Genomic DNA, 25,454 nt, shown 5'->3' with positions numbered 1-25,454 from the left:
ACCTAACTGTAATGTAATTATGTTAAAACACTGAATGAAGCTGCATGTGAGAATGATGGAGGGAGGAGGGCTTGGGACATAAATGAAATCAGAAAGAAAGATAAATGTTAAAGATTGAGATGGTATAATCTAGGAATGCCTAGAGTGTATAATAATAGTGAAATGTACAATGTACAAATTTTAAAAATGTTTTTGCATAAGGAAGAACAAAGGAATGTCATTATTGCAGGGTGCTGAAAATAGATAACTAATACTTCAAAATTTCATATTATGTGTAAGACTAAAGCAAAAAATGTTTATTTGTTAAAAAATTTAGATTTTGACTAGAGCATTTCCTAATATAACTCATGTAGATAGCTTGATTGAATGTCATAAGTATTTGGAATCTCAGGTAGCACATGAAATTTTGTTGGTTTCTCCAGAGTGATGCCCCGATGAATCTCAGAATGATTTGATCAGTGACTGGAAAAGTATTTGCAAGCCCCCTTCAGGGAATGGTGAGAGTGGGGAGAAATTCAACCTCCCCAAGTTGAATTCTTGATATTCTCACAAGCAGTGTGGACAGTCAAAGCTATAGGCTGAGCCCCAGTCTTGGGGTTTGTTCACATGAAACAATCCCACAAAAGATAGGTCAAGTCTGCTTAAAATTTAGGCCTAAGAGTCACCCCCAAGAGAGCCTCTTTTGTTGCTCAAATGTGGCCTCTCTCTCTCTAGCCAATATGATGAACAATCTCGCCACCCTCCCCCTCTCTGCGTGGGACATGACTCCCAGGGGTGTGGACCTTCCTGGCAGCGTGGGACAAAGATCCTGGAATGAGCTGAGACTCAGCATCAAAGGACTGTGAAAAACCGTAGAATGAGCTGAGAGTTAACATCAAGAGACTGAGAGAACCTTCTCGACCAAAAAGGGGAAGAGTAAAATGAGACAAAGTGTCAATGGCTGAGAGATTCCAAACAGAGTGGAGAGGTTATCCTGGAGGTTATTCTTACGCATTAATTAGATATCACCTTGTTGTTCAAGATGTAGTGGAGAGGCTGGAGGGAATTGCCTGAAAATGTAGTGCAGTGTTCCGGTAGCCATGTTTCTTGATGATGATTGAACAATGATATAGCTTTCACAGTGAGACTCTGTGAATGTGAAAACCTTACGTCTGATGTTCCTTTTAGCTACTATATCTACAGAAGAGTAGAACATATGGAATAAAAATAAATAATAGGGGGAGCAAATGTTAAAATAAATTCAGTTTGAAATAGTGGTAAATGAAAGTGAGGGGTAAGGGGTATGGTACGTATAGTTTTTTCTTTTCTCTTTTATCATTTTATTTCTTTTTCCATTGTCTTTTCATTTCTTTTTCTAAATCGATACAAATGTACTAAGAAATGATGAATATGCAACTATGTGATGATATTAAGAATTACTGATTATATATGTAGAATGAAATGATTTCTAAATGTTTTGTTTGTTAATGTTTTTTAATTAATAAAAAAATTCCATAACAAGTACACATTTCCAAATATAATGCTTTTTAAAGGTAAAAGGCATTAAATTAGAAATGTCCACCTATATAGGTACTTAAGGTTAACATTATCTTTGTGAATGACATCTGTGTATTTCTGTAAGTTCAATTATGTTTCTTTCAATCCCTGTCATATTAGCAACAGAGGAGATAAACTCTGCAGTGAAATTGAGAAAAAAAAAGCAAAAGAAAATAAAGGGCAGAATGGCCACTGTGAGGTGGCAGCAGAAGTCATGGGCAAGCTCAAGTCCCCAGCTACCAGTGGCCTGGTTGACAGTACAGCCACATCCTCCACTCTTGCACCCTCACAAGAGAGTTAGTTTTGTGGTTGCTCCTGATCCAACTCACCTGAAGTTAGGAATGATGCCTTAATCTCGTCCAGAAATGGAAATGAATATTTATCATTCATAGAGGACTCTCTTTGCCAGGCCTTGTATTATTCACCTGGATTGTCATTGAATCCTCATAACATCCTTATGAGCCTAGCTGACAGCTGCAGCCCTTTCTCCCTATAGACCATTGCTTGCTGCTCTGATGACAGCATCACCTGGGCCTTCCCAGTTCGGTCCCACAGCCCTCAGCCCATGGCTTCTCATGTGTCATCAGTAGCCCATACATCTGCAATGGGTAGCTGCCAACACCAAGTTCAGTAGGCACATCATGACTATTATCAACATTTCATGGGAGGTGGTAAACATCTATAAGGACATCCTGTACATGCAGTTGCCTTTGGTTGATGCACCAAGCACAAGTTTCTGTGACTGCATTGACTTCATCATGACCACATCCACAGTGTGGGCCTTGAGCCTGCTGCTGCAATGCACTGCCAATGTCAGCCACAGGGCCATACTTGGCTTTGCTTTCCTCATGAAGTATTTTGCCATGTCTCTGCCCAACATGCACATGTGAATCAAGTCACATAGGCCATCATCCCAGCAAACAGTTGCTTTCAGGAACAGCTCATGCATGAAGACTACCAGCTGTTTGGCAAGAACATGGTACATATGGTTAAATCCCTCAGGTGTGTGAACCCTGATGTCTAAGAGAAAGAGGTGCTTTCATAGTTTCACTGTGAACTATCCCAGATGGCACCTGCACTGAGGCCACAGGGGCAGATATACTATTGAACTACACCATTGTCTGAACTTGAAAATTTTACCTTTCATAATGTAGAGAACCAGATGATGCCTTATAGTAATGGCAAAAAAAGGGAGAATCACAATCCTTATCCTTAAAGATGAACCTCCCTTAATATACAATGCTAGAAATTTTCCCACCCCATGAGTGGCAGGTCATGGCAACTGGGGCTTGGCAAAAGAGGATAGTGAGGCAGGTAATGTCCAACTAAGATGGCACTGCCAGTAGTGTTCAATGAATGTGGCAAGCCTGGGATCCTGCAGCCCTCCCACAGGTTGACTCACCCTGAAGCCAGAATCCCAACTCCTTTTTTAGAACCCAAAGCCAGAGCTGTATGTATTGTTATGCCTCCTGGGCTCTCTGTCAGCACTACTTATTGGGTAAATGGCCTTTAACAGTGCTCTGGGGGCCTGGGGTCTCTGCATATGGCTGTCTGTACCTTCTCCCAACAAAGCCCAGCACTGGCTTTCTAGATTGTGAATAAGGTGGCATTCAAATAAAATATTCCACTATATAACATAAAAAAAAAAAAAAGACTACAACATTACCTCTTGACTGAGTTTCTGACCTGCAGGCCTGCCTACAAACTGCAGACCTGCCAACCCTAATAATCACCGTATACCAATTCCTTAAAATAAATCTCTTAATATCGATGTATATTATGTATACACACACCTGCACGCATGCATATGTTTTTCTGGAGAATACCCTGATGCAGATTTTGATTCCAGGAAATGGGATGTTGCTATAATAAATACCTAAAAATATGGAAGTGACTTTGGAATTGAGTAATGCATAGAGACTAAAAGAATTTTGAGGCATTTAATACAAAATAATTAAATTGCCTTGAATAAATTGTTGGTAGAAATACGGATATTAGCAGTGTTTCTGGTAAGGCCTGAGAAGAAAGTAAGGAATATATTATTGGAGACTGGCGGGCAATCCTTTTTTTAAGTGGTAAAGAACTTGGCTAAATTGTCTTCTCCTGTTGGGTAGAAAGTAGAACTTGTGATTAACTTGGATATTTAATTGAGGCAGTTAGCCTGAGTGTGTACCATTTAATTTCTATCATTTCTTCTCTGATCCTCAGTTTGTTGTTTACTTTTCATCTATTTGGGTTTTCCTATATATCTTGTTATTTATGTTTAATTTACTCTTATTGTGATTGATGAAAATGCTCTGCATGAACTTACTGAGTCTTACTTTATGGTTCGTCATAGGGTCTACCATGACTGGGGAATGTACAAACTGCACTTGGAACGACTAGGTGCTCTGCGAATTTTGGGGTGTCGTCGTTAAAAATATCAATTAGGTCCAGGTAGTTGATATCTTGTTCAGATCCTGCTGATTTGTTTTCTTGTGCTATCAGTTGTGAAGAGAGGAATGTTAAACTCTCCAGTTACAATTGTAGTATTATATAATTGTTTAACCCTGTGCATTTTAACTTTGCATTTTTGAGGCACTGTTATTAGGATAATACACGCTAAGAACCTGTGAAGTTTCTGATTCTTCCCTACTTGCAAGTGAACGAATTAGTTTGCCACCATTATTAAGGCTAGCAATAGAATGAGACTCTCAGGTCGGTGACATAGGACAGTTTATTGCTTGCAGTAACAGCAGTAAACAGAATACTTTTTTTTTTTTTGGCAGCTTCCTAAGAATTTATTCCCACACAGCAGTGCCATGAGGACCAGGTGAAATGTGCATACACAGTGGGTGCTGTCACAGGAGAGGAGCACTGGTTAGGAAATGCTTGTCCTTCGTACTGGGCTGCAAAGTAACCTGGAAAACACTGGACCAAGAGGGAGACAGTACGTTCCTGGACAGTGAACAAACCTGAAGCCTGCCCTCTGCTCCTTATAGAGACAGTATCTCTGTTTTCCCAGCCCATGCACTGCAAAACCATAGTCCCTTGAAAGATAGTTCAGAACAAGAAGTTGTCAGTACCTCTGCTCACAGGATACACAAAAATGCTAGAGACCCTGGGAAAATTGTCTGTAAACATTTTATGATTGATATATGAAAGGTCCCTCTTCATGTATGGTAATACTCTTCTGCTTGAAATCTGTTTTATCTGGTATAAATATAGCCGTTCCATCCTTAGGCTTTCTTGTTTGCGTGGTACCACTTTTTCCATTCATTTTATTCCAGTTCTCTGTGTTCACGTATCTGATAGCATAGTTGTGTTTCCCTTGTTTATTATAATTTCTGCCTTTTAATTGGTATTTAAGTCAATTAACATGGAATGTAATTATTAATTGGATTTCATTTTACCATTTTACTCTGTTTTCTTTTTGTCCTCTCCGTTTTTTGTTCCTCTCTTCTCCCGTTCCTGTCCTCTCTTGGATTATTTGAATAGTTTTCACAATTTTGCGTGTGTGTGTTAACTATCCCTTGTTGCACTATTTTTAGTGGTTGTCCTAGGATTGCAATTTGTATGTGTGACTTTTTGTAGTCTACTTAGTCTCCATTGTACCACTTCATCTGAAATGTAGCCCTCTTTCAACTGTTTAGGTCCGTACCCTGTTCCGTTTGCTGTAAATATCAAAAGTGTTATTCCTGTATGTTACCCCACAGAACAGTCTTACAATTTTTTAAACAACCATATATATTTTTATTAATTCAGAAGGGAAAGTAATCTTTATATTTATCCAGATATTTCCCATTAAATGTTTCTGATCTGTTCCCAGTGATGCAGATATCCTAATAATATCTTTTTCCTCCAGCTTGGCTATAAAATTGTGTTTGATATACACTTCTAAGTGGACAGTGCTTTTTTTTTTTTCTTTCAGCACTTTAAAAATCGTGTTTCATTGGCTTTTCTTTCCCGTAGTTTCTTATGAGGAATCATTGTTATTTACATTGTTTTGTTCTGCATAATGTGTCATTTTTCTCTGGCTGGTTTCAATATATTTTATCTTTAGTTTTCTGCACTTTGACTGTGATGTACCTTTATATTTAATTTGTTTGAGGTTTGCTGAGATTCTTGAATCTATGTATTTATGTCTTTCACCAAACTTGGAAAGTTTCTGGCATTATTTAATTTTTTTTTCTGCCCATCTTCTCTTTCCTCTCCTTCTAGGTCTCCTGGTACATGTGTGTTAGACTGTTCGGCATTCTCTCACAGCTCCTGAGTTTCTGTTCATTTCTTTTAAATGGTTTTTTCCTTCTCTTCTTTTAGATCAGATAGTTTCTGTTAATTAATTTTCAAGTTCACCAGTTCTCTTTTATCTTCTCCATTCTGCTGTTAAACCTATCCATTGTATATCTTTATTATAGATATTGTATTTTTCAATTCTAAAAAGTCCTTTTGATTTTTTTAATATTTTTTGTTTGTCTGCTGAACTTTCTGTTTTTTCATTCATTGCAAGTCTGTTTTCTTTCACCTCAATAAGCATAGCTATAATACCGCTTTAATGTTTTTGCCTGATAATTCCAACATCTTAGCCATCTCATGGTTGACCTCTGTGAGTTGACTTTTTCCTTCAGAGCAGCAGACATTTTCCTGGCTGTCTCTATACTGAGTTGTTGAGTTATACCATAGTCATTGGGAATGTTATGTTGAGATTCTGAATTATTTATAGTCCTCTAAAGAGTATTGCTACTTGTAAATGGGGTGAAGTCGATCTTACCAACAATTACCAGCAGCTCAGAATTGTTTTCAGTCTGCCTTGTGCACGTGGACTTCAGGTTTAACCAGAGAACTGGACACAGAGTTCCGGATCCTCCTTCTCTGGCTCTTTCCTTCTAGGATCTCACCTGACTCTTTAGCAACCCTGAGGCCTTGTGCTCCTTGTCCTTGTTCTCCTCCGAAGGTGGTGAGCAGAAGTTCTGTTCGAGGTTTGACCACCCCGCGTTATACCCCATGTCAGCTGCTCCTACGACAAAGCTCATCCCATGCTGGTCACTTACTCTAAGTTCTGACTCCCCCCAAAAATATGCCTGCTTTTGGCACTCTACACAGGTTCTTTTTTGTATTCTGTCCAGAGTGTTTTGTTGTTTTTTGCAGGAAGGCTGTCTTGTTATGAGCTTACTCTTCTGTTCCAGAAGTGGAAATCTCTCAGCCCCAGCCCAGAGTACTTGCATGGCATGCCTGCACAAGCCACTGCTCTTTACATCCTTTAACAATCATTATTAATTCTGTGAATTTATGAAAGCCCATTTTGAAGCCATTTGTGATAATGACTATAAAGGGTTGCCTTACATGGGAAATGTTTTTTGTTTTATTGGCTTCTAAATTTCTGTTTCATGCTTCAAAATATTCCCTCCACCTCTCTCTCTGTACCAATTCGGCAGGTGAAATCCTACCCTCTCCCTTACATGGGACATGATTCTCAGGGGTGTAAACCTTCCTAGCATCATGGGACAGATTCCCAGGAGTGAGCCAGGACCCAGCATCAAGGGATTGAGAAAACCTTCTTGACCAAAAGGGGAAAGAGAGAAATGAGACAAAATAAAGTCTCAGTGGCTGAGAGATTTCAGAGTTGAGAGGGTATCCTGAAGGTTATTCTTATGCGTTATATAGATACCCCTTTTTAAGTTAATGATGTGCTGGAGTGGCTAGAGGGAAGTACCTGAAACTATTGAACCATATTCCAGCAGCCTTAATTCTTAAGACAGCTGTATAACTATATATATAGCTTTTACAGTGTGACCGTGTGATTGTGAAAACCTTACACTGATACTGCCTTTAACCAGGGTATGGACAGATGAGTAAGAAAATTAAGGACAAATAAATAAATAAATAGGGGGAGGTGATAAAGGGTAAAAATTGGGGGCAGATTGTAATACTAGTGGTCAATGAGAGAGAGGGTTATAGGGTATAGGATGTATGGGCTTTTTTTTTTTTCATTTTTCTTTTTATTTCTTTTTGTGGAATAATGCAAATGTTCAAAAAATGATCACAGTGATGAATACACAACTAGGTGATGATATTGTGAGCCATTGATTTTTGATCCATTGACTTTGGATGGACTGTATGTTGTGGTGACAACTCTTATTAAAAATATTTTTACCCCTGCCGTGGTCGCCGCCGAGCCCGCCGCCTCTGTCTCTGAGCAGAAGATGGCTGTGCCCCCCACATATGTTGATCTTGGGAAATCTGCCAGGGATGTTTTCACCAAGGGCTATGGATTTGGCTTAATAAAACTCAATTTGAAAGCAAAATCTGAGAATGGATTGGAATTTACGAGCTCAGGTTCAGCCAACACCGAGACCACGAAAGTGATGGGCAGTCTGGAAACCAAGTACAGGTGTACTGAATATGGCCTGACATTTACAGAGAAATGGAACACTGACAACACCCTAGGCACCGAGATTACCGTGGAAGATCAGCTCGCACTTGGACTGAAGCTAACCTTTGATTCATCCTTCTCACCTAACACTGGGGAAAAAAATGCTAAAATCAAGACAGGGTACAAGCGGGGGCACATCAACCTGGGCTGCGGCGTAGATTTTGACATCGCTGGGCCCTCGATCCGGGGCGCGCTGATGCTGGGTTACGAGGGCTGGCTGGCTGGCTACCAGATGAATTTTGAGACTGCAAAGTCACGAGTGACACAGAGCAATTTTGCAGTTGGCTACAAGACTGATGAATTCCAGCTTCACACTAATGTGAATGACAGGACAGAGTTTGGTGGCTCCATTTACCAGAAGGTGAACAAGAAGTTGGAGACTGCTGTCAGTCTAGCCTGGACGGCAGGAAACAGTAACACTCGTTTTGAAATAGCAGCCAAGTATCAGATCGACTGTGACGCATGCCTCTCAGCAAAAGTAAACGACTCCAGCCTGATAGGTTTAGGATACACTCAGACCCTGCAGCCAGGTGTCAGACTGACCCTGTCGGTTCTGCTGGACAGCAAGAACGTCAGTGCTGGCGGCCCCAAGCTTGGCCTAGGACCGGAATTTCAAGCGTAAATGAATACTGTACAATCATTTAACTTTAAACTGTTTTGCAGCGTAGCTACCTTCAGAATTTAGTGTACCTTTTAATGTTGTATGTCTGGGATGCAAGTATTGCTAAGTATCATGTTAGACCTCCAGGTTGAAAGATGGTTCAGCTTTAAAGTGTTACCCTTTCAGAGGTGCAGAAGAAACCCAATTCCAAAAAAGGTTCTTTAAGCTGTAGACTTTGGGGGAAACTTAGCAGTCCCTCTAGAGATGTCAGGTTTCTTTTTATCTAGAAATGGCTGCAAGTGGAAGCTATAATGTAGGCACTTTGTAAATTCCTGTTGAATAAATGAATGAACTTGTGATTTCCTGAGAATTGAAGCTAGGTTTCCTAACCCCAGTTGTGGAGAGGCTCATTGCTCAATGGGGTGTACAAACTCGTCTCCAAGGACTTTTTTAGACAGATCTTCATGACCTGTTTCCACTCCAGTCCATCACCTCTTTTACACCAAAAGTAGTCTGCTGGGCATGGTAGCTGTTTTTTTTTTTGTTTTTTTTTTTTTGTGCCATTTTGGGGTAGAGAGGGTGGATGTGATAAAGCCAATAATTCAGGAATTAATTCTCTATCATGTTGTGGTTTTGTGCTCTTGAACCACTACTAAATAGCTTCCAGGAGCTCCAGCTACAAAGCTGGGAAGAGTCTCTGTGACTGTAATCATATGGTGACAACATTTGGGATCTAAATTGGACCTTTGTTGTATTCTCACCACTCTATTTTTTAGCAGTTTAATGGATACATTTTAGAGTCTTCCATTTTGTGTGGAATTAGATCATCCCTTTCAAATGCTGTAATTAACATCACTTAAAATAAAACTTGAATAAAATATTGAAACCTCAAAAAAAAACACCCAGAGGCTTTAAGAACCTACAGGCCTGGGTCTAAATTTCAGTCCTGTTGCTGATTATCTATGTGGCCTTCCATCAGTTAGAAGGAAATAGTAATAATGGCCATCTCAAGGGTTGCCATGAGGACTAAATACTATGCTATGTGCAAACTGCTGCTGTAAGGCAAGGAGTCAGTGAATATCAAGACCATTGACTGTTGTAGATACAGAGATAACAATAAAGATATACCCGTTTTATTCCAGAATGGATTTGTTACTGACTTGAGAAATCTGAAAGAAATTAAAGCTGCATACTGAGGCTGTGATTAATTCATGTGGTAGAAGAGCCATGTCATGGCAACTGGTTGAGATTTTCCAACCTGCATTCATAGATGCAGTCATAGGCCTTTTAGTTTCTATTTGTTTAAGGTTTTGAAGTTTGTAGTGCCAAATATCCTTTCATATTGAGGCACCGGCACCGAGACATTCCTGACTTGGAATCATGGATCAGGAGATAGAGAGAGCATGGCATACCTTGTCAAAAAGAGCAGGTTCACAATTCAGACTCACATCACATGACTGGGTGGGAGGGCCAGGTGGCGAATGAAGACCGCTGTCCCCGTTCCCAAAGTGCTCCCAGTTCAGTGGGCAGAACCACGGTTGCTAGGTGGAGGTAAAGTCTCCATTTTGGAGAAGATTCAGAGATGTTGAGGCACGCCTCCCACTTGAGGTTTCTTCATTTTCAGTGACTTTGAGGGCCAAACGCAACCCCTGGGAGCTCATGTTCAGAAGTACTAATTGATCTGAGAATCCCAAAACCATCTTGAACCCTCTGAATGTCTGTGCTGGGGACTAAACTCTGAACCACTCCTGGATCCACCACTTTCCATTAGCATCTATTCTCTCTCCCAAGAACTTGATGGGACCCAAGCTTGCAGCCATAATTTGGGGCAGAGGCCAGTCTCGGGATCCTCTGTGCTACATGCCTGGTGCTTGTCCATGGCTTCATCCCAGCTGGCTGACAGCCCCCCCAGCCCAGCCCTGAGACCCCTAGAACACAGAGCGTGTACCCAGAGGCAGTGGGACCAAGGAATTAACAGCTTTGCTCTGAATCCAGAGTCTAGTACCCACCAACTGCAAAAGCTTTCCTCATCTGTGAAGTGGAATCTTCACACAACTCTTGAACTCTCATTACACAACGTTGTGTAATACATCATATTTAACAAATCATATCTCTGATTATTTTGAGTAAAAAGGGACTTCTCTGGTCTTAAAATGTAGAAATAGGATACCTAGAAATAGAAGTTAGGAAAGAGCGGGGCTCAGTGACTTACTATATATTCAGAATATGTAATGAATTTGAAAGTAATGTTTGGAAATAGGTATGGGGTGGGGGTAACCTTTTATAAATATAAGGAACAGTACTGTATTGTTGGTTAATTTGGTTGAAAGGGGTTGTTTAAAGTTATTTATGTCACTGAATGACATTACAAAAATACACTCTTGCATGAACTAGTACAAATGTATAACACTGGAACAAAGAGTTAATAATATAGTGGTATGTGGCAAAAAAAAAAAAAAATACCGATTGCAAGCTACAGACTATAATTAACAGTAAAACCTTAAAATTCTCAACAGTAACTGGGGTACTACACTGATAGTAGGGGTCAATATGAGGGGAAGATAAGGAATATGGTGTGTTTGGGTTTTCTTTTTTTGTATTTATCTGATAATTTTCTCTTTGAAATGGTGGAAATGGCCTATAATTGAGTGAGTCATTGTCTACTTTGGATGGGATATATAATAAGTGAATATACTCAGTAAAATCGGCAAAAAAGATTTAAAAGTATATATATATTCCCTCCAGCTCTTTCGTTCAGAATTTAGTGAGCAAGTCTGTGCACATTTTCTATCTCTGTAGATTGTATTTTTAACTCTTCTCAGTTTTTACTTTTCCGTAGTACAAATCATAGTAGTAAGTTAAATGATGAGCCACTGGGAACTGCACCTAGGGCTTTAGAATGAATGAAAGCTTATAGGCAAACTTAGGACGAGGAGAGCTAGTTATACCTAGGAAAAAGTAATTCATAGTGTAGTTTTAGTGAGTACTGTGATTGAAAAGTCCTCAGCTTTCTGGAATTTTTCATATAGTTCCAAGAAAGCTGTAAGTTTTACCCATAGAACAGCTTCTCTCTTCCTTATCAGCTTGAGATTTCACTATTTTATCTGTAAACTGAGACGATTTGTGCTGTTTTCTCTTCCCAGTAAGTTATGTTTACTTAAGTAATTATTTTATATTTGAGAAAATCAACCCACCACATTTCACTAAAATTGAGGACCAGTTGATCCATTCTTGCAGATTGAAATCCCTTTGGTAGCTCAGTAGCGCAGCTTTTAACACAGTCACCCATAACGTATCTCTCTGGATTCCTTTATGCCTCTCAGTGACTGACATGGGCAGAGTTAGATCAAGTTTAGGACACCTCTGTTTTAAACTTGTTACTCTTGACTTTTTTGCTCTAAGGCATTGTTTAAGTTAAAATCTTCCGGGCAGGGTAGATTGTAGAAGACTTAGTGAGGAGATTCTGAGCTCAGGCGTGTTTGAGAAATATTCTATACTGTGTGCTTCTTTTAGGGACTTACCGGCCTTATTTATATATTAAGGTTTCTACAGAGTTCTTGAGTAATGTATTCTGTTTAATTTTTTTAACCTTGGTTTTCCAAACTATTTTGTCTATTGAATGTTTTTTGGCATAACATTAAAAAAAAATTCTTTGGAAGAGATTCCATGGAACAAATTCAGGGAAATCCTGTTCTAAACCTCCTTAGATGTAGAGTTCTCTTTAACATCTTAAGCACCCCCAATTCCAGATATAGGCTTTCCAGCATTATCTCTAAAATGTAGAGGAGAGATACTGCTGTCTTCTTAAGCCTTAGAAGTCCTCATTTGTCTTCTAAAATAGTTTATATTGTTCTTTGATAATAGTACCTTTATTGTTATGCACTTAATTTTTTTCCTTTTTCTTTAATACCTCTTTATTTTCTGTTTACGTCAGTAGTGCATGTATCTAGACACAGCTTTTTTCTTCTCTCCCACAAGGGTTTTTGATGTGGGTGTTTTCTGAAGTGTCTTTCTGTTATGAACTTAGCTAAATTTTCATGGTTTTTTTTTTTTTTTTAAATTTAGGAGAAAAATAAAACACCTGTCGTTAATTTCTGTATTTGTTTCTGTCATATTCTCTTTCTGGATCTTTCCTAAATATTCAAAAATGTTCATATGGAAATGTGCGCTTTCCCACTGTTTATGAATGATTTTATCTTAAATATTCAAGAAATGCCATTTCTAATTGTGCCAGTCACAAAAGGAATCCTTAAATAGAAATAGGGAGAAGTCCTCGTGCTGAGGTGTTTCATTTCCATCGTCCCTCCCGGAGGCCCCGTTTGCTGTCTTGTCCCCATTCCCTTCAGCCTGGAGAACTTCCTTTAGCATTCTTTTGCAGTTCAGAGCTGCTGTAAACAAATTTTCCAAGTTTTCTTTTACCTGAAAATGCCTTTATTTTGTCCTCGTTATTGACAGACATTTTGCTGAAAATGGGGTGACATTTTTATTCTTTCGGTACTTTAAATGTGCTGCTCCACTGGTTTCTGCAAGCCTCTGTTTTTGATTAAGAGTCAGTGGTAACTGAATCATTGTTTCCCTCTGCTCAGTGTGTTGTTTTCTCTCTGGCTGCTTTCAAGATTTTCTTTTTCTTTATCTTGGGATTTCAGAAGTTTAACTATGATGTGTCTTTGTGTAGTTTTCTTTGTATTTATATCCTGGTTAAGATTTACTGAGCCTTTTGATGGTATAAATTTATGATTTTTTTTTTAAATCACTGTTGGAAATTTTTCTGTCTTTATTTCTTCTAATTTTTTTTCTACCCTATTCACCCTTTCTTTTCCCTCTGGAAAACATTTTGTTAGACCTTTTCATTTATTTATTTATTTTAATAGAGTAAGCAAGTAGAAAGTTTATTAGGTACGCATGTGAGAAGACATGCGGGCACTCTCATAAGGAAAGAGGAGAGACAAGAGGCCTTGTTAGACCGTTGATATGGTGCGACAAGAGTTATCTTTTAAAGTAAATGTTATCATTTGACCTCTTATATAAAGCTTCTCGGTGGCTTCCCACTGCAAGTAGAATAAAATCCAGACTCATTACCATGGCTTTCCAGGCCTCATGATCTGACTTTGACTGTCTGTCTGACCTCATCTCTTACCACTTTTCCCTTTGTTCACTGTGCTTCTGCCACTGGGTTTTACCTTTCCCTGAAACAGTCCAAAGTCACCCTTTGCACTTGGTGTTCCCTTTACCTTGATTGCTTTCTCCAAGATCATTGTATCGCTGACTCCTTTGTGTCTTTGCGTAAGTTACCCGCTCAGGGAGGCTTTCTCACTGCTACATGAACACGCGCGTGCACACACATCTATAGATTCTAGACCCCCGTCTGTCATATCCATGTTTATTTCCCAGTACCAAGAACCATGTCTGTTATATAATATATACATTCAATAAATTTTGCTGAATAAATGAATTCATTAGCTCTAAGATCATTTAGCCATTATAATAAAGTGTTTGGGAAGTTCATTTGACTGTGTTCAGTTTCAGAAGTACTCTTTAAATAGATCTGTGCTATTCTGAGCGCTGTCTGAAACACTTTAGTCTGCATTTTAAGATTCCTAATACAGGAAGTTACGAACAAATCCTTTTGCTATGATATATGCAAGTCATATATATATACATTTCTCTAGAACAAAATTATCATTTTCTGCTGACCTGACAGTTTCAAAGGAGCAGCAGTTCCCCCAAAGTATTGCTGTTCTGTTTTCAGAAGTACTTTGAACATTGCTTGTTTGTTGTGTAAATCTTTCAAATAGATTATAGAATCTATAGTACTGGTTTTACTTACTAATTACGGATAATAGTGAGTTATTCATGAGATTCTGGACATCCCCATTTCTTAAGTGTCTGTGATGTAGAATTTCAGTTCTGAGTGTGATTAATGCTGCCCTATCTTGTTCATAGGCTTTGATGCGACCTGGGAGAATTGATAGAATAATCTATGTGCCATTACCCGATGCAGCAACAAGAAAGGAGATATTTAACCTGCAGTTCCGTTCCATGCCCGTCAGTAATGATGTTGAACTGGATCAGCTCATCCTCCAAACAGATACATATTCAGGAGCTGAGGTAAGACCCTCAAAATACCTTAGCAGAGGGAAGCAGTGGCCTGGGTTCATAAGCAAAAAAAAACCAAAAGTGCTTACTGCCATCAATTTTAAATAGTGATAGATTAAGAAATCTTAAAACAGGGAATGCACTGCATGACAGGTAATCACTGTTTTAGTTTCCTTGACTACCCAAGAAAATGCCATGCAGTGTGCCAGCTTAAACAATAAGAATTTAGGAACTCGCAGTTAAAGGCTAAGATAAGAGAAGGCCCACGTAAAGATGTCATCAAGGTGGCACTTTCTTCCTGAAGGCTGGAGTTCTGGGTCTGGCTGTTGGTGATTCCTAGTCACCAACTTGGGCTCCTCTTTCTCGAGGCACTGCACTTGGTGGCCTCTGCCACCTTTCCCTTCTCTCCCTTCTCTTCTGGGTCTCAGCCACTTCCAGCTTCTTGCCGTGGCTCTCTGTCCTGTCTGTCAGAATATCATTCCACTCATAAAGGACATCCCACTTACAAAGCACACCCCCTGGAATAGATGAGATTTAAGAACATGTTTTTTCTGGGGTTACATACAGCTCCAGACCATCCCAATCACTAAGTTAAATTGCATTTTACCTTACCCATATTATATCTCGGTTGTTTTTTACCTGGCTTCTGTTAATCCTTAAAATATAGTCTTCAAATAAATAGCACAATATAGTGAAAAAAACACTGGAGTAGAAGTCAGAAGATTCTTGTATTTGGCCTTGTGATACAGCAGTTTACAACTAGTCACACACATCTCTGAACTTCGATTTCTTTGCTGGTCAAATGGAGGTGATAGTACAAACCTCTGTGCTGTTTTCTCAAGATCATAAAAATGAATTTAGGTTACCATGAAAGCACTGAAGTACAAAGGGCTTGGTAAAAGGACTGTGTTAAAATTGTCTTTTATCATTTTCAAAAATCATCGTTATCTGCTTGAGTATTCTCTCATGAAAACAATACAATGAACAGACATTGCGCCTTTCTCTGTGGAAATATACTCTTGATAGGAATAGGAAGGACCTCTGAAAACATGAGCCTCACTTTTAAGAATGGCAAATGAGCACTTTTCCTCTCCCTAACAGCTCTTATTTAGGTTGTTTTTATTTGTAACATAAAATTTCATTAAAATAATTCTGAAATTTTGTACGTGTATTTCCTAAGAAAAGAAGAAACTATATTCCTTAACGCAGAAACATCTTCTGAATACCACTGATGTGGATTTGTACCAGGAAATTGATATTTTTAAAGTATATAGTTGCCAGTTTTTTTTTATTCTGAATTATCCAGCAGGCTGGGACTCCACATTCTGCTTTCTTGCCATCATTTTTACCTGTCTTCTGTAAAAATCAAAGAGATTAATAAGTAACAGGTCATTAGTAGTATTCCATGGGCACCGGTGGAATTGGACTTAGTGTGCCAAGCAATCACAGTTAATAACAGCATTTACACCTTGTCTCGTCTCCAGGTCTGTAGGTATTTGATAGTCCCCTCTGTCTATTTTAGCTCCCCTAGAAAAAAGCCACACGGGAAAGAACTAGAGAAGCAGGTCAAGGACACCTACCTTTAAACTCTGTCTGAAACAGTAATTTTTGTATCTCTTTGGTACGTTTATCTTGTGAAGTTAAAAAATGAATATATTGTTACTGTTAACCAACTATACCAGCATTTCTAGAATTCAGTTTTTGATGTGAGACCAAGGGCTGGTATCATATATTTATATGTCAATTAATGGGAAAAAGCAATGAGAAGAAACCATAAATCTTTCATTTGAGCTGACTGAAGTAGAAAAGCAGTTAGTATGGTATAAATAAATCTTTCTCTCTGTGAAGTAATTCATGGTAATAATATAAAAGTACAAAACAAAAATAAAAGCCAATGAAGTTGTATCTGGCTAAAGGGAAAAAGTATTTTTTAATGTTTTTTTTTTCACTTTTTTTATTGTATAGTATAACATATATACAAAGCAAAGAAATAAAAAAGCAATAACTTTTCAAAGCACTCTTCAACAAGTGTTACAGGACAGATCCCAGAATTTGTAATGGGCTACCGTACGATCCTCTCATATCTCTATTTCTAGCTGCTCCAGAATATAGGAAGCTAGAGAGAGGGCTTAAGTACTTTTTTTATCATCACAGTCAACTTTTTTTTCCTTCTTTTCTTTTCTGTGAACAATAACATATATAAAAAAAACTATAAATTTCAAAGCACAGCACCACAATTAGTTGTAGAACATATTTCAGACTTTGGCATGGGTTACAATTTCACTATTTTAGGTTTTTACTTCTATCTGCTCTAAAATACTGGAGGCTAAAAGAGATATCAGTTTAAAGACTCAGCATTCATATTCATTTGTTAAGTCCTGTCTTCTATGTATAATTCCACCATCACCTTTGATCTTTCCGTACCTCTCTTTGGAGTAGTTTGGGCTATGGCAATTTCTGAATTTTTGGTATTGGAAGGGTCTGTCACTAATATGGGGCAGGGAGATGGAACTATCTGGTGTTCTGGAGAGGCTGGGCACTCTAGGTTTCAAGACTTATCTGAACCAGGGACCCTTGTGGAGGTTGTAGGTTTCTAGAAAGTTATTCTAATACCTAGAACCCTTGTAGAATCTTAAATTGCCCTGGGTGTTCTTTAGGATTGGCTGGAATGGTCCTGGTTGGGGGTTGGCAGGTTATGATAGGTAGCAAGGTCTACCTGAAGCTTGTGTAAGAGCAACCTCTGTAGTAGCCTCTCGATTCTATTTGAACTCTCTCTGCCACGATGCTTTATTAATTACGCTTCTTTTCCCCCTTTTAGTCAGGATGGAATTGTTGATCCCATGGTTCCAGGTCTGGCTTTATCCCTGGGAGTCCTCTCCCATATCGCCAGGGAGACTTTCACCCCTGGATGTCATGTCCCATGTAGAGGGGAGGGCAATGATTTCACTTGCAGAGTTGGGTTTAGAGTGACGGAGGCCACATCTCAGCAATAACAGAGGTCCTCCAGAAGTAACTCTTAGGCATACCTATAGGTAGTCTAAGCTTCTCCGCTCCCTACATAAGCTTCACAAGAGTAAGCCTCCTGATCGAGGGCATGGCCTATTGATTTGGGTGTCCTTAAAGTTTGACACAGTATCAGGGGATTCCCTGATGGTAAGGTTTAATATTAATAGTTCCACAGTCTTTCTCCCATCCCTCAGGGGACTTTGCCAATACTTTTTGATTATCTGCCTAATTTACTCTAGGATGTTTCCAGGAATTACAATTATCTGTACAGGATTAAAGTACCTCTTTCTTATTCTGTGCTTCCTGTGTTTCAGTTATTCAAATGTGTTATACAGATAGGTTGAATTTGGATTATACACTACAAAAAATTTCAGTTCCAAATCAAATAAACCTTTCTTCCATTGGTCTCAAAGCGTATGTGTGGTTGTAAAATATAGACAGTGTCTTCCTTACCCCTATGTTCTGAATTATTTAACCCCCTAAAATACTTCTGATTAAGCATATTTCTGATTAATTTTTACAACAGATCTTTTAAAGATAGCTTCAGGAAAAGTAGCAGAAAATTCTGTCCCTCCTTGGATTAGATTTTTGCATCCCACTTATTTGGGTAGGGGAGGGATATTCCATTGTGGTCATTTTTATAATTGGTACAGTGTTGCAATTTTATAGAAATTTTATTCCAGGGCTACATTTTAGTAGATCTAGGGTTTTCAATTTGGATGAGATAGATTTTGTTCTACTCTTCTTTTTCCTGAATATTTAGGCATTTCATGCAGGTGCCCTAATGTTTAAGGAGAACTAGTCTGTTAAAAAAATGAATGTAATAAATAAGAAATTTAGAACAGTTTAGCCTGAGGTAAATATAAGATCTTATTTTTCCTCCTCTTTTTTTTTTCTCTCTTTCAACAGAATGAAAATGGTTCTGTAGTATTTGAAAGCCAAAGCTAGATGTGTTTCTTTTTTGTAGTAAAGTAGTGTCAAAGCCAGAACCTCAGTCACCTGACTGACACCGTGAACTAGCAACGGTGGTTCTTCCCCGGGCTGAGGCGCACAGTTTATATTGTCAACAAGCACTTGATAAAGTGGAGAAAACAAAAAGGAAGGAAAGAAAGGCGAAAGCTTACACTTAGGAAAAACGGCCTCAGTTCTCACTGGTCGTGACTGGTCCCTCTAACTTTGTGGCACTGCGTCCTGATGCAGCGACACCTCTTTCCTGAGTCGGAGTGTCCCTGTGACTGCTTGGTTAACTGTCTGCATGGGAAAGTAGCGTCTTCAAGATTATGTGAAATAACTTTATTTAAATGTACACTGTTAGTTAGCCGTATGAATAAGCAAGCTAGATATGAGGAAATTGCTAGCACTCCAATTTTGTTTTTAAGAAACATAAAAAGTTTAACTGTGGTGAGCATTTTTATAAAAATGATTTAATATTGAACATACTATTTTATAACTTTTTTTTCCACTTAATATAGTTTAACATTTTACCTTTAAAAAAACATGCTTTTCTACAACTTGACTTTTTTAAAGCTGTGCTATGGATGCATGATATAGCTATCTGGGACCATGCCTTTTCCATACATACATTCATTCAAGAAACTTATAATGGTGTTTGAATGGCTGAACGTCAGGCAAAGGAATAGTTTGGTTCATGGACAGCCATAATGGGATTTTCTCCTGGACTTCCAGGAACATCCCTATAAAAAGACCCTATAGTTCTTTTATGTCTGAGACCTTGAAAACAAAGGAAAGAAGACAGGGAGAGCCTGGGGTATTCGTTTTGCCGGCACCTTGCCACGTAAGAGCTGCCAGCAGACAGACCCTGAGCCCCAGTCTGTGGAGACCCTGATGTGGCCACACCTGCCTCGGAGCTCCGCGATGATAGTAGCCAGCGGGACTGGAGTTATCCCAGTTGATCTCTGTAATTTCTACCAGATTTAGCGCCATATAAGCAAATACATGACTCCTTTTAGATCAGGCAAGAGAAGCCCTTGCCCTGAGTCTCACCCATGAGAGGGCTTTGTTCAGTGCACACACATAAAATAAATTCACTAAATAAGAGAGAAAAAATGAAATGGCAGAATCAAATTACAAAAAAAAAAAATTGTTAAGAATGAAATATGTAACTGGGCAGTCATCTCCCTTCTTTGAAAATAAATACGGAGATGAAAACTAGGATTCTGCCAGCCGTGGGTTCACAGGGGTCAAATGATCACGTGCTGGCACAGCACGACCGGTGGCCTCCCAGCTCCCCTCCGTGGCTCGTGCAGTCAGGTCCAGTGACATGCACTTCACCTTTCTCAGAATCAAAGACACCTGCATCTAAATGGTATGAAGGCTTGTGGTTCACTTTGTCACTATGAAAGTAATTTGTGAAGGTAGGAAGTTAGAGTATCTTTTACTTAAATGTCTGTTAGCTTGTTCCTTCTAGATATTTAGGCAAATGAAAGGTGGACCTCCATTTGTACTCTTTTTTTTTTTTTGTCCTTTGTTCTTTTTTTTTATTTAATTTTTTATTAATTAAAAAAAAAATTACAAGAAGCACAAACATTCCCAACACATACACTCCGCAATTCACAATATCATCACATAGTTGCATATTTATCATCATGATCATTTCCCACACATTTGCATCAATTCAGAAACAGACATAAAAAGACAACAGAAAAATAAAACAAAACAGAAAAAAAAAATTTTACATACCATACCCCTTACCCCTCGCTTTCATTGATCACTAACATTTCAAACTAAATTTATTTTAACATTTGTTCCCCCTATTATTTATTTTTATTCCATATATTCTACTCATCTGTTGACAAGGTAGATAAAAGGAGCATCAGATACAAGGTTTTCACAATTACACAGTCACATTGTGAAAGCTATATCATTATACAATCATCATCAAGAAACATGGCTACTGGAACACACCTCTACATTTTCAGGCAGTTCCCTCCAGCCTGTCCATTACATCTTGAATAACAAGATGATATCTACTTGATGCATAAGAATAACCTCCAGGATAACCTCTCGACTCTGTTTGGAATCTCTGAGCCATTGATACTTAGTCTCATTTCCCTCTTCCCCCTTTTGGTCGAGAAGGTTTTCTCAATCCCTTGATGCTAAGTCTCAGCTCCTTCTAGGGTTTTTCTCAATCCCCTGATGCTGAGTCTCTGCTCATTCCAAGATCTCTGTCCCATATTGCCAGGAAGGTCCACACCCCTGGGAGTCATGTACCACGTAGAGAGGGGTAGGGTGGTGAGACTGCTCGTTGTGTTGGCTGGAGAGAGAGGCCACATCTGAGCAACAAAAGAGGCTCTCTTGGGGGTAACTCTTAGGCCTAAATTTTAAGTAGACTTGACCTATCCTTTGTGGGGTTAAGTTTCATATGAACAAACCCCAAGACTGGGGGCTCTGCCTATAGCTTTGGTTGTCCACACTGCTTGTGAGAATATCAAGAATTCAACTTGGGAAAGTTGAATTTCTCCCTGTTCTCACCACTCCCCGACGGGAGCTTTGCAGATACTTTTCCACTCACTGATCGAATCACTCTGGGATTCATTGGGCATCACTCTGGACAAACCAACAAAATCTCAGGTCCTACCTGAGATTTCCATTTGTACTCTTATCTCCATACTCCTCAAACGTTAGAAACAAGCCTCAGCAAATGTAACGGTAGGTTGAAAAGGCAGGATCCATGGTATAAAGAAGCATCTTTATTTTACTTCTTATTCTCCCTTTAAATCAAGGTGGCTAGTTCTTTTCCACCCACTGGATGAAAGCTTGGGGTTCAGGGGAGGGGTGGGGGCAGGGTACTGAGGGGACAGTCCTTTTTGCATGGTGAGCATTTTTATTTATATTTTTACTTAAAAGTTGTGCAGGCTGAATGGGGTAGAAGGGGCTGTAGTGGCACTTTTAATGATTACGATAGAGATGAAAGGGGAAATACTTTTCAATACATATATTTTTAACCTGGTGCTTTATTTTGTCCAATAAGCATTGCCCATGAAACCTAGCATGGGCCCGGTGTTTGAAATGCCCCTTATACCCTCTTGAGTTACTCCATTTTCCTTCCCTGGAAAGGGTCCGTAGAGTATTGAAGCATTTTTTTAATCCTCAGGAGGAAGTGATGGCCAGCTGGGGGGACAATGCAGGCAGCAGGCGCCGCCTCACTGGGGAGGCTGGAGCAGGCGCCCAGCCTTCAGCACCCACCCCCTGGCCCTGGGCCTCACTGTCTTTGGTTTCTTGGCTGTGGTTCCTAGTTAATGGAAAAACAGGTTGCCGTTTAAAGGCAGATTGGAATTCATTTCAGGAGGAAATAGTAAGTCTTTTTTTGGTTATAGCTATTGTTTTCTTTTACTTTGATTTTTGTTTTTTGAGTTATTTGTAGCAGATTCCACTTCATTTATTCATGTGTCTTTTATCACGTCATCCTAGTTTCTTTAGGAAAACTTTTATCTTCGTACAGGAAATCAAGTATCACAAATATATACACATCAAAGCCATAACTGTGCTGATTCCCCTGCTTGAGAACAGAAGGATGGAATAGGAGCATCCTTTCCACTGTGTATAAGAATTTCCTGACATAGGCTGAAGACTATCTATTAAAATTTGGATTGAATTTTTATTTGTATTTGCCCTTTTAGTGCTTTTTATCTCATTAAGTGAAATTGGCAGCATATATCTAAGAGCCAGGTATCAACTCTACATTTGACAAATAGTATAGGTGATCATAGCATTTATTTAATGTATCAAGATTTACGAATTTAACCTCTAGCAGAGGCAATAAAGTGGAAAAAGAATTTCAATGTTGTGGTTGTTTAGATCTAATAGAATCCTTACTCTTTTCTTTAAAGGAGATTTCAGACAAGTTATTTAAGTTCTTTGAACATCGCTGTCCTCACCTGTTTTCAGGGTTAAATGAGATAAATGCAAAAGCACCAAGAAATAGTTCCTAACACATCGAGTGCTTCTCTTCATTCTTTCTTCCTCCGTCCTCTCAGTAATTTTATTTACCACTAAAATATTGGATGATGTTGCTACAAGATAGCAATATATTTTACATTGCCTCAAGAACCAGATAGTTTATCTAAAAGCTAAATGGTGAGTTTGCCTCTTATCCATTAAAATGTAAAAATTAAAAAAAAAAATAGTTGTTAGTATAATCTTATGCATCCAGCTGCAGAAAGTCTTTTTAAAGCAGTTTCAGTTAAGTAAGTTTCACATTAAGTTTTCAGAAAGCTTTAACATCATGTAAACTAGTCCATTTATCCCTGTGTATTAAAATCATCTGTCGATCTGTCTCACCCTTAATTCTGTTTTGTAGTCTGTGCTTTCCTGAATCTAATAGTAGCGCGAAGTCTTCATGCCAGCTTGACATTTAGAACACCACCTTCCAGTGGTGCCTCATTAATTCAAGAAGGGTTTATTACCACCCTTGAGCTATCATAGCTAACAAAGGATGAGCCTCAAGTTACTTTTCTAGCTTGCTGATTAACATTCCTCTCTTTCCTCCCACACGATCAAAGCAGAAGGATCAACCTTCTGTAACCTCTTAGGATGTCCGTTTTCTTCCAACATGGAATCTCATGACAATTTTCTCCAAGCAAACAAACAAACAAAAATCAGGATCCATGATATAGATTGGCTATTTATCTGACTAGTCTCTCTAACAAATCTGAGATAGGATGAGAATTCTACAGCAGGCCCACCACCCTTTGACCCCTCTTGAGCGCTCCAACTCCAGGGGAGCAGTGCTGTAACAGATAGATACAGGTACAGTAATAGAGATATAGAAAACGTTACATTTGAGTAAATTTGGGTCCCACACCAAATAGTTGACAAACCCAGGAGCAGAAAACACATCTTTCACCCTCTGCTAGAAGACTCTTTCCATGATTTCTTTCTGCCTCTGAGTCAACTGACAAATCTTTGAAACTTTCGTATTTGCCCTTAGCATCTCTGATATTTTGCTAAGTTTTTGCGTATTTTTCTGGATAGTGATTTAGTAGGCTAAGTAGCAGACATGAGGTGTCTTGTGCTATTTTATATGTACTTTTTCTATAGCAGTTTTCTTTACCTACCTTATTTTCATCTTCCCAGAGAAGTATAAACTCCCTGAAGTTAGGAACTGGCTTTCTTCATTCGTTTTTATTCCCCAGGTAGTAGGAAGAAGACTTACAGCTTAGAGGGGAAGACGCATAGACAGCTAAGATCTATATACCACATTTCTGTGGCATGATCTAGTGATATGCAGAATGTTATGGGAGCAAACAGGAGGGAATAGATCCCACCACCTGGAATTAATTGTTGGTGTGCAGAAGAAATACTTGATCTGAGTCTTAACGGATGGCTAGGAGGTGCTCCTAAAGAAGTGAGAGGGAAGGAAACATTTCTGGCAAATAGAAAGGCAGTGATGCGTGAGAGAGATGGCTGATATGTTCTAACCTCACGTAGGGGTTGAATGTGACTAAAGGAAAGGGTCTGCGTCTGGAAGTGGTAGCAATGAAGCTAGAAAAGTAAGTCAGACTTAAGTATCAAGGGCCTTGAATATCCTCTGAACTTGTGTTTCTCCTTTAGACAATGAAGAGCCGTGGGAAAATTTAAGGTGAGAGTTCTGTGGTGAGATACGTTATCAAAAGGTGGGTGGTGTTTGCGTCCACAGCTGCCATTAGCTAGCCCTCTGATCACTTTTATGCCAATTAGAGAAAATGTGTTCGTTCTCCCATTTGGCAACAGTTTCCTGTGAGGGCAAAAGGCTTGTCAAGCAGCATGTGTGTTCCCTTTCAGCCACGATTTGCCCCCTCAGCTGGGCGTCTTTGTGCAGGCACAACCTTCACATCTTTTACAAGGCTGCCTTCTTTTTACTTACTATCTCCGTAGCCTGTGCAGTGCCTAACACAGTACCTCATATAGAGCTGGTACATATTGATTGAATAAACAGATCTAGATTTTACAACTCAAATAGTTAAACTACTTTCTGTGATTATTAGATTTGTCTTCATGAGCCGTTGGGCAAAAAACGTTTTCCGAGGGGATAATATGGGAATATTAAAGATATGTTTTATACACTATTAGGACATTAAATGTTCTAGGTGCAACACATGATATGAATGGCCAGAACATCGGAAGTCGGGAGGATTGTATCCACTGAATCGTGTTCTCACATGTGACTTTGAATCTAACTCCTCGGGCAGGAACCTGCTCTCCACACCTCTGCTCAGTGACCTGAATGTGGCTGTCCTGCTGTAAATGAGTTATGATAGGAGCCTTCACAGCAAAAGCCAACACATACTAAAGGTAGATCATTAGGATTATAACTTTCAAGCCAGGCTTACCAAGTACTTATGGTCTTCGTGCTAGGTGAAGAGACTTCGTGATCACCAGGACCTCGGCCCTAACCTCACCTTGCTCATCGCTGCAGTGTGCGCGGGGTCACATCAGTTGCTGTCTCTGGAACTCAGTTCTCATCTTCTGAGAGACTGAAGCATGATCTCTATGATCCTGTCTAGTGCTAAAAACCTGTGTGGTTTATACCTGTCACCAGTTAAATGAGCTGTGTAAGGACCCCTTTGTGGTCGGGCCTCCAGAGAGGTATAGCATGGGGTGCCTCCCTTACAATGCTTCTAGAAACCTGGGGTCTTAGGATCTCGGTTCATATCTCTAAATACTTGCTACTATGGTCTAGAGAACCGAATCATGGCACCAGAGGCCGAGGCCGATCATGCATAGAACTCAGATTTTAATAAAATTCTTTAATTATTTTGACTGAATAGAAGTTAAAATTTTACCTACTCAGAGATTCAACAG

General features: G+C 39.2%; 1 protein-coding gene and 1 pseudogene across 12 annotated transcripts in view; both read left to right on the top strand.

Annotated features, from left to right (window-relative positions):
- Positions 1–25,454, top strand: part of AFG2A (AAA ATPase AFG2A) — a 439,139-nt gene that overhangs the window by 355,490 nt on the left and 58,195 nt on the right. For 7 of the 12 annotated variants that reach the window (XR_013167561.1, XM_077140102.1, XM_077140095.1 and 4 more), the window contains one exon: positions 14,493–14,657. Coding sequence is in view for 9 of the 12 variants with exons in the window: in XM_077140102.1 (XP_076996217.1) it covers positions 14,493–14,657 (165 nt within the window). In the remaining 3 variants the exon portion in view is untranslated. Of the gene's footprint in view, positions 1–714; positions 1,379–14,492; positions 14,658–25,454 lie in introns of those variants that run through there. The other 5 variants (XR_013167562.1, XR_013167565.1, XM_077140106.1 and 2 more) reach the window with 5 other exon arrangements.
- LOC143666362 (non-selective voltage-gated ion channel VDAC1 pseudogene) lies at positions 7,544–9,448 on the top strand (annotated as a pseudogene).

The sequence above is a fragment of the Tamandua tetradactyla genome, chromosome 22 (assembly GCF_023851605.1).
Source record: "Tamandua tetradactyla isolate mTamTet1 chromosome 22, mTamTet1.pri, whole genome shotgun sequence".
NCBI classification, from domain to species: domain Eukaryota; kingdom Metazoa; phylum Chordata; class Mammalia; order Pilosa; family Myrmecophagidae; genus Tamandua; species Tamandua tetradactyla.
The sequence above is the reverse complement of the archived record's forward strand: the minus strand, read 5'-3'. Positions and strand labels throughout refer to the sequence as shown.